General features: G+C 43.8%; 2 protein-coding genes across 14 annotated transcripts; one reads left to right on the top strand and one right to left on the bottom strand.

Moving 5' to 3' along the window:
- Window positions 1-641: 641 nt before the first annotated feature.
- c3h2orf69 (chromosome 3 C2orf69 homolog) lies at window positions 642-3617 on the bottom strand. The gene is made up of 2 exons (XM_076998387.1): window positions 3324-3617; window positions 642-2515 (listed from the first exon to the last, which is right to left on the bottom strand). The coding sequence occupies exons 1-2, from the start codon at window positions 3615-3617 to the stop codon at window positions 1799-1801; spliced, it is 1011 nt and encodes a 336-aa protein (XP_076854502.1). The 3' UTR covers window positions 642-1798.
- On the top strand, window positions 3544-9192 carry ftcdnl1 (formiminotransferase cyclodeaminase N-terminal like 1). 13 transcript variants are annotated; one of them, XM_076998383.1, is made up of 6 exons: window positions 3544-3676; window positions 7186-7297; window positions 7431-7526; window positions 7617-7772; window positions 7864-8052; window positions 8511-9192. In XM_076998383.1, the coding sequence occupies exons 2-6, from the start codon at window positions 7186-7188 to the stop codon at window positions 8948-8950; spliced, it is 993 nt and encodes a 330-aa protein (XP_076854498.1). In that variant the 5' UTR covers window positions 3544-3676; the 3' UTR covers window positions 8951-9192. The 13 variants fall into 13 exon arrangements, with proteins under 13 accessions (XP_076854498.1, XP_076854495.1, XP_076854501.1 ...); XM_076998380.1 differs by having other exon boundaries at window positions 7422-7526; XM_076998379.1 differs by lacking the exon at window positions 3544-3676 and adding an exon at window positions 3907-4046 and having other exon boundaries at window positions 7422-7526.
- The last annotated feature ends 297 nt before the right edge of the window (window positions 9193-9489 follow it).

The following is a 9489-nucleotide window of genomic DNA, read 5'->3' as shown; positions in this document are numbered from 1 at the left end:
AAGTTAATTGTTCCTTAGGTGTCCAGACAGCTAGTTTGTCTCAAACATAACATGGCCAGTTGGGACTGAATGTAAATATCCATCTGGACTGTTCTGTTGTATTTGAAATTTCCTGTGATCTAAGCTCTGACACAATGTAGCTGGTTTAAAAGCTACACAAGGGACACGGAGGATTTGAACAGGTATTTCACCTCAACCCTTGTGGTGACCCAACAGTGAGTTCATCTGTGCTAGCTGACCAGCTACCTACAGCTGAGCAGAACAGCCCCTAACATCTCTGTTCAGTAGTGTTGTCACTCAACGTCTCCGTTCAGTAGTGTTGTCACTCAACGTCTCCGATTGGAACACCCGATTCCGATCATTTGGATGGGTGAGCGAATGTAGTGCAATATAGTGTATCTTTTTGCCTTTAAGCTTAGTGAGGAGGACCAGGTTTGGCACATACTGTAGTGTAATTTTTAAACTAAGCAGTTTTTACCTGTTTTAATAAACCAGAGACAGAAAAAATTACTTGGGACTTAAGCCACAAGACCCCTGATTCACACCAGCACACAGACACAATTACACCTTCCCCCTGTGGAGGGAAACCAGTTCACCATAGATCACCAGTTCACGCACCACGTATTAAATAAACAAAAAACCCAATGCTTAATCATTCAACACTTTTTTACTTTACTATTAAGTAAACAGAGCATAAGACAACCAGTACACTTTTAAAGGGGGAATTTTGTAAATGAAAGGAATGATAGAAAACAAGAAATACTTTCAGTCCGTTGTTCTGAAGCAGGGAATCCCCCAACTCTCCTACTAGGAAGTTTGACAGACAGTGGACAAACATACTCCTTGTAATTAGTGCATAAACTGCCTTGCAAATGGTTATTTAGCCTCCCTAGAGAAACTGGAATCATTGTAGCTACATAATTAGACTTTATAGTTGTCACAAATAATTTTAGAGTACATACATATGCTTTCAGAGATTTTCCTATGCATTTAATTCCACTGCTTAATCAAAATCAGTGGGGACTATTATCCCAAACAATAAATAAAATATGGCAACAATAATTAAACCATAAATCATTAATAAAATATGGTAGTAATAATAATAATTATTATTAAATAAATACACTTTTATTCTCTTTACTGATGCACTGGTTACTTACTCTATAAATTTACTAAAATGTAAACTTTCATGAAGTTGTTCTATAAACTTGACTCCAAAGCAAAACTGCATGCAATGAAACTAAATGGCAATCTGTGCTGCTGTAAACTTTACAGCAGTGATGATGAAAATCTGAACCTGCAATTAAGATAAAAATGACCCAGAACCAAACAAAGAATATTTTCTAAAACATTTCAGAGAGGGATCAGATCTCAGGGAAAAAATAATTTACATTCAGTAATGTCATTGCTCGAAGATAAAGGACCTGTGTGTAAAGGCAGAAGAAATTAAGCTAATTTTAACCACATGCATTCATGCTGTCAAATCTGGTTTTAGTGATTTTTTAGCATATTTACTTCTGTATGCTTGTACGTGTCTTTAAGACATTCGCGTGAAATAAAAATAGCCCTTATAACACACAGGGAGAGGTAATCTAAGCAGTGCAAAGATGATTTTAGTCTTAATGTCGATTTTAAATATGCAAACCAAGAGTCTCCTCTGTCCAGGGGTCTAAACAGCTTATAGTTATAGTCTCTACTGGAGACACAGCCAGGCCAGAGCAGATGCTGTAACTACATTTGTGTTTAGCAACAAGAAGTATTCTATATAAAGGCTTAAGGAAGCAGCCCTGCGTGGCAGTCAGAACTCTGTAATGACCCGGAAGTGATTGTCAATGGAGGCGGGCTCATCCTCGAAGTGCAGCCTATGGGTGATGCAGGCCCCAAGCTCCTCCAGTGACTTTATAAAGCTCTTGTGCTCCCGCCCCACCCAGGCCCTCATTGGGTCCCGCACCTCGTAGGGTGTGACATGGGCGTGCAGGGCCACACCGCTGGCCGCCAGGTGGGCCAGGACTCGCTGGTCCGTTACCCACGTCTCGCTGCCTCCTGGGTGACCTCCGTCCAGCCAGTACATCTCCACGATTCCATCCAGGAATGGCCGGAGCTCCGAGTCCCTGCGAGCCCCAGCCAGCTCATGTACCATCTGGTTGAGAACCACGCATCCCTTGCTGAAGCCCACCAAAGTCAGGGAGAAGCCCCGAGGGATGGGTGCACGGACCGGCCCGCCCCCTAGTGGAGGCAGGGGGTTAGGGAGGCCTGCTCGCTCCATGCCATGAGTCAGGAGGCCCCTCAGGTGGCGGAGAGCCCCGTAGTCTGGAGAGTGCTCTGGAGCTCCAAACAGGTTGCTCTCCACAAAGTTCTGGTAGCAGCTGAACTTGTGTAAATACATGCGAGATGCACGGATCACCCAGATATGGTGACCGGGGAAGCGGCAGCCCAAGATGAAGGCCACACGCTCCAGGCTCCAGGACTGCCAGGGCGCTGAATCGGCCTGAAGTGCCATCTCCTGCTGGAAGTTCTGGAGAAGAACGAAATATCATACTCTTCAGGTGTACGCGAGCGCACACATACCAGCACAGGTACTGTACAACGTTCAGTTTCTTGTCTCGGATACAATAGTCTAATGCATGAGGTGAACTGGGTAAGTAACTAGCAGGGAGGCGTAAATAAAAACAATTAGCAGAGAACTGTAGCACATTCACAGTGGCTGCAGACTACAGAGCCACAGTTGTTATTTGACTGGCATGTCTGATATGTGTCACCATGTTCTCAGAAGCCAGTCTGATACTAGCTGCCCAGTTGTGCCGTGTAAATGAGTGTCAGATGATGTAGAAATGCAGGTCAGTGTATGATGTACTTCTGTAGTGTTTGCATAAACACAATACATTTCCACGCATACTTACATCATCTAGCCAACACCTGCCCACTGTATTACAGTGTATTACTGTGTGTGTATTACAGTGTATTATATTAACTTTACCAGACAGACGTGAAGTTCATGCAGATATTTTGACATGCAATACAGATATAATCGTTTTAGCTAACATGTTCATTGTAAGGAGACCACGGGCTGTCAATATATCGCCTGGGCCCAACACCAGTTTGGTTATGAAGCTTCATGCGCAGTTGGAGCAGTAAACACTACTCCCTCGCTCCTCCAGTGTTATCTAACGTTCAGGCTAACGTGCTAACCAACACGCCCAGCTAGAGACGTGTTTACACCCCCAGTTCCAGCATGCACACCCCCTGCACGGTCTCCATCTCCCCGTCCGTGTTGAGTACCGGGACCTGCTCGGTACCGGGAGGCGAGGACGGGTCACACCGACCTGGATGTCTCCGGGGAAGAACACGACGTGCGCGCTTCCACCGTCCGGGCCTTCGGCTCCACCGTCGCACCGTCCCGGTGTTCCCGTCGCGGCCCGTAACAGCAGAATATCGTTTCGACGGTGCTGCTCGTGGCCCGGGACGCCGGAGAGCCGCGCGAGCCGGGCCGGACCGTCCGCACGCGCACGAGACGCCGCAGGGGGCTCGCACGAGCGGCCGCACGCGACCTCGGTGTTCATGGTGTTGGCCAGAGCGACGAGCGACAACCTGCTCACGACCCAGCGGATATTTATCATGGACGGAACCGGCGGGTGCGCAGTAACGCGCTCGCGAGCATCGGTGCCGGTTCTGCCAGGTCGGTTGAAGCTCTCACGGTGTTTGTGATGTTGACCCGGTCGCGCGGATGTCCGGTAGCCTACTGCGCGTGCACGCAGTAAATCTGCAGACTTTGTAAAACAGGATTATTCCTGCAGAACGAGTGACGCCAAATTAAAGAGGAATTAAAATAGCTGAGACTAACGCCGTTTTGGTCACGCACCAAACAGGCTCAGATGAACTCAGGCTGTATAAGGACTGAGATAATGACTGACATGTGTAAGGACTGAGCTGTATAAGGATTGAGACGTGTAAGGACTGAGATGTAAGGCATCTCCGTGGAGTAGATCTCTGCTTCTGCTGCACAGATCAACCGTCTTCATTTGCAAATCAGCTCGTCGGAAATAAACGTTCGTGCTTTTCTAACCTGAGTGATTGAGATGTGTTGAAGTCTGTCTGTTTTACTGCGGTGAAGTTGGCTCGGTGTCCTATATTCACCAGACATTCACGAAAGAATGGGTTCGTTATTAAAAAAACAGACATGGCTTTCAGTAAAGATAGATTTAGAAGATGTGAAAAAATCACATGTATGAATGAACCACGAGTTCATGTTAGTCAGTAAGCGCTTCAGTGCTAAGACGTCTTTTCAAAATAAAAATCATGGTTTAGTACAACTTTTAAACATGTGTAACTGAACATGTGAACCTATAAACACAAATGTATCAAGTACATACGAGGAGCAATGCATTTCATGTGCATCTGGACTTTCTCACATTTGTGAAAATACATTATATCTCAGATTTCCTATATTTTGCATTGGTGAAGTCGAATACATGGGGCTCACTATTAAATAACATCACATAGACCCTCCATTTCAGGCCTATATTGAAGTACACATTAGGAGCAAAGCACTTCATGTACATCTGGACGCAGGTTTCCTATATTTCACATTGCCAGAAAATGAGGCCTGACTTGTTCACCCATTTGATCAAGACTTGTTTCAGTCCTGTCTTGAAACTTGAACATTTCATTTGTTTCACTGTATATTCCATTTATAGTATCACAGACAGTGATGACAGACAGACAGACAGTCTGTCATCTGTCATATTTATTCACACGCAGTGCAGTGTGGACAGTGCCATGTCCAGTTTGAGCAAATGTCTCCCATTCTTCATGTGTAATTGCGAGACATGTACTGTTATATGTTTTCACACAAAGACAGGACTGAAACGAGTCTTGATCACATGGGTGAACGTCAGGCCTCATCTTCTGACAGTGTGAAATATGAGAAATCTGCGCTATAATGTGTTTTTACAAATGTGAGAAATGTTTCATAAGTCCAGATGCACATGAAATGCATTGCTCCTTGTATGTACTTGATACCTTTGTGTTTATAGGTTCACATGTTCAGTTGCACATGTTTAAAAGTTGTACTAACCCATGACTTTTATTTTGAAAAGACGTCATAACACTGAAGCGTTTATCGACTTTCTTTAACTCGTGGTTAATTCATATCTTCTAAATCTATTTTTACTGAAAGCCATTGTGTGGGGATAAATTCACAATATGTATAATAGGTATTTATCGCATACACTCTCTGATTTGTTTTAATAACGAGCCCATTATTTCGTGAATGTCTGAATATAGGACGCTGAGTCAACTTCACCGCGGTGTTTTAACAGGGTAGGTGGAGGTGTGTTGAAGCCTGTCTGTCTGTAACGGGGTCGTTTCTGTCTGTCTGTCTGTAACGGGGTAGTGTCTGTCTGTTTTTAACAGGGTCGTTTCTGTCTGTCTGTAACGGGGTCGTTTCTGACTGTCTGTTTTTAACAGGGTCGTTTCTGACTGTCTGTTTTTAACAGGGTCGTTTCTGTCTGTCTGTAACGGGGTCATTTCTGACTGTCTGTTTTTAACAGGGTCGTTTCTGTCTGTCTGTTTTTAACAGGGTCGTGTCTGTCTGTCTGTTTTTAACGGGGTCGTGTCTGTCTGTCTGTTTTTAACAGGGTCGTTTCTGTCTGTCTGTTTTTAACGGGGTCGTGTCTGTCTGTCTGTTTTTAACAGGGTCGTTTCTGTCTGTCTGTTTTTAACAGGGTCGTGTCTGTCTGTTTGTTGTCTGTTTTTAACAGGGTCGTTTCTGTCTGTCTGTTTTTAACAGGGTCGTGTCTGTCTGTCTGTTTTTAACAGGGTCGTTTCTGTCTGTCTGTTTTTAACGGGGTCGTGTCTGTCTGTCTGTTTTTAACGGGGTCGTGTCTGTCTGTCTGTTTTTAACGGGGTCGTGTCTGTCTGCTCCAGGGAGGTTCCTCCTCACACATGTTAACTTGGTTTAAGACACAGACGCTCTCGCGAGATTTCGCTCAGACAGGAGGAGGAACTGTAGCTTCATTTCAAGACATTTTGACTTTCTGTATTATAATCCATTTGTGGTTGCAGCAAACTGGTCTTGGGACCGACTCAAAATGGGACGACGGATCCGTTGAGAATGTAAAGATTATTGTAATAAGACATCTAGAAAAGTTAACGCAAACGAAATACAGTGTAGGTTACTGAACTGGTTTTGTAAATGAGCTGGTGTGCTGTTGCATACTGATTGGTGGAACTAGTTTTAAATGTTCATAGATTTATGAGAACATTTTCCTCTTACATTCTAGGTGGAAAAAAGTAAAAAAAAAATTTGGTGGTAATGAAATTGCTAATATGTATTTTTCATTATAAAACTTTTTTAATTTAAATTTTCTATGCCTGTACTAATAGGAAATATAAAAGAAGACCATTGGGTATTTTCTGTACTTTTCTGTTTTTTAGTTACATTTTCATGCTTTGTTAAATATCAAATTCTCAGAAAGTATAAAACATTGTGATCCATGCTAGTTCTTGAAGAGTCCTGTGACCTTTAATCAGTTTGCAGATTTTAGATTGATTGCACAACAGGCAGCCCCAGAGGTCAGAAACATGGAGGAGAAAGCTGTGCCAAGGGAAATAAATCAAAGGCACAAAATAAAAGCTTGCGTCATTAAACAAAGCTATAAAATAAAAGTCTCACGTTTCATTCTAGAATGCAGAATTTTATAGTTGCAAAAATACTGATGTTACAAGCAACATAAAAAAGGCCTTTCATTGATCTCTACTTTCAGATGAAAATATGTTGTGCAACAAGTATAAGACCGTTAACACTGCTCCTTCCTGGGAGAAGTCACTCCCAGACTGACAGTTGGATTCATAATTTGTGGCCTTAAACTGACTTTCTGCCAGGGATATTAAGGCCATGATTTACGATTTATGTAACGTCGAACCAGATGAGTGGGTCCATTTCAAGCATTACAGCTTGTTTGGACTGCCCCTCCTACCGCAGCTCCTCCTCTTTAATCCAGGGTTGGAGAGAGGCAGCTGCATTCTGGGAGATGTGTACACTCACAACACAGAGGTCCAAACAGAGGAAGAGGTTTAATGTGTCTGGTCATATATATGTTCAGGGGTGTGGTCAACAATATTTTTGTGTGTTTTGAACCACATATACACTTCAGCAATTAATGTGACTGTGAAATGTGTTAACAGATGACCTTGGCCCTTGGTAGCCGGCTGGTCACCTGCCTTCTTAATGTCTCTGAAGCTCGGCAAAAAGATCTGGTGGAGAAGGTGGCCCAGGCAGCCATCACTGATCTGCAGGGTGAGGATGCAGTTCTAAAGCTGCATGGCTGAAGGTGCTAGCAAGGTGCAAACTCCATCTTTAAGTCAAGCAAAAGAATTAACAGACTTACATTTGGTTTCTACAATCTGTTCCTCTGCGAAAGCGACATCAGGTGGAAGACGAAAGCACACTACCATTCTAAACATCTTCAGTGACTATGACTACAACCGTTCGGTCATCACAGTTGTGGCAAACATTGAACTAATAAGTAAGGATGCATCTTTCTTCGAACATGCAGGCTGCTGTTCATTAGCTCATGTGGTGTATATTTTTTTATTTGTGGTTCTGCATGTTATAGGGGAGTCAGTTCTCGCGGCGTGTGAGCGGGCATGTGAGTTGATTGACATGAATGCACATGAAGGGGTTCACCCGGCCATGGGGGCTGTGGACCTGGTGCCCCTCTATCCTCTGGGTGAAGAGGTGGGCTTGGAGGAGTGTGGGAAAGAGGCTCAGAGTAAGACCTAAAAACATTATTACTTGGTCATTTATTAAAGTACAGATATCATATATCATATTCAGTGTGTCATGTGTGTGATTCTGTACAGGTCTGGCTGCTGCTCTAACTGAGCGCGTGCAGGGCACCAGTGCATTTTTATTTGGTTGGGCAGACGTCCCACTGCACCGTGGCCTCGCCCAGAGGAGAAAAGAACTGGGCTGGTTTCAGAAGGATCCAAACATAGCTGCCATGTTGCCAGATGTTGGACCACAACCCACAAGAAGATATGGACTGACAGGTACCAAAATATTTTGGACAGTCTGCATCATAACAACACTTCTAAAATGTCTATATTCATTTTAGTCATCTAGCTCATTGAATTTGTCTGGTAGTATGGGCCTCTCACTGCAAGTGGTGGAAAAAACTCCCTGACATTTAAACCCACAGGGTGATTCACAGTTATGAAGTCACGAAACATGTCGGTGACAATCATTCAAGTCAGAAGGTCTGAATTGGTGTCAAACTGTAGAAATGTTAAAACGAGGCTGTAAGTGCCAGATAGATATAAGTGTAGGTGTGACTGAGATGCAGCAACTCAAGGAGCTGTGGATTTCCTAGTGGAAATACCCTTCTCTCTAAAGACAGGTAGCTGGACTAGATATGAAATAGCTGAACTAAATTTTGCATTAGCGGGGTTGAAGGTCACTCCTGTATGCCTACAGCTGCTTGTAGCCAATAAAAACCCTCTCCGTGTAGGTGTTGGGGCCAGCCCTTATGTGATGAACTGCAACGTAACCATGGATACACAGGACATCACCATAGGTCGGGATGTGGCTGCTGCCATCAGAGGGTCGAGTCCCGGCGGGATCCCAGGAGTCCAGGTCCTAGCTCTGCCCCATGAGGGCACTGTGGAGATCGCCTGCAATGTAGAAAGTGTGAGAGAGAGACCCCCACCTGCTCTGACTGCCGGTATGGAGCCATGGCCAGAGTTTAGCGTGGGGGATCAAACGTACCGCCACGCACCAGCCTCTCTCATCACGGCACAGGTGAGGCGCATGGCTGGTGGCCGTGGGGTGGCCACTACAGGTACAGCTCTGGTGGGGTTCACCCCGCGGGAGTGCAAGGCCCTGGCTGAGAGGGCTCTGAGTCAGGGTATTGGGGAGTTCTGGAAAGAGGCGCAAAGTATAAGAATGTAATTATGGAGCTCGTTCAGCACCATATCTACTTCATAGTTTGGTCTTTGAGGAAATGGAAAGTTTGTTTTTTACTTTTCATGTAACAATATTAAGAAAAGAGCTAAGTGTATAAAATGTACATTACATTTGTATGTGTTGACATACAAATGTAAAATACAACATCTGCTTCCCCAGCTAAAAGGATTTAAAAGTTATGGAAGTATGTTTTCTGGGACATGTCAAAAATAAAGCATTAAATTTCAGTGATCTGTATTGATCATGATGTATTTACAAGTGTGGTTTAAAATGTTGAAATATTTGAAGGCATGAAACATATCAAGTTATACTGCAACAGTTCTCGTGTCAGAGCCATTTCTGAAATTGTATCACTTTACTTTGTACACAGCTAATTCAGGTAAGGCAGGTAATAAAGATGTTAGCATGACTGCTAGTATTTGAAGCTATGCAGGGTCATGTGTAACTTGACCCAACAAGCCTCATTTTGTTGTACATGTATTTTTAAACTGTACACGTTCATCTGTTTATGTGTAATGTCAAAG

The sequence above is a fragment of the Brachyhypopomus gauderio genome, chromosome 3 (genome assembly GCF_052324685.1).
Source record: "Brachyhypopomus gauderio isolate BG-103 chromosome 3, BGAUD_0.2, whole genome shotgun sequence".
Classification (NCBI taxonomy): Eukaryota; Metazoa; Chordata; class Actinopteri; order Gymnotiformes; family Hypopomidae; genus Brachyhypopomus; species Brachyhypopomus gauderio.
The sequence above is the reverse complement of the archived record's forward strand: the minus strand, read 5'-3'. Positions and strand labels throughout refer to the sequence as shown.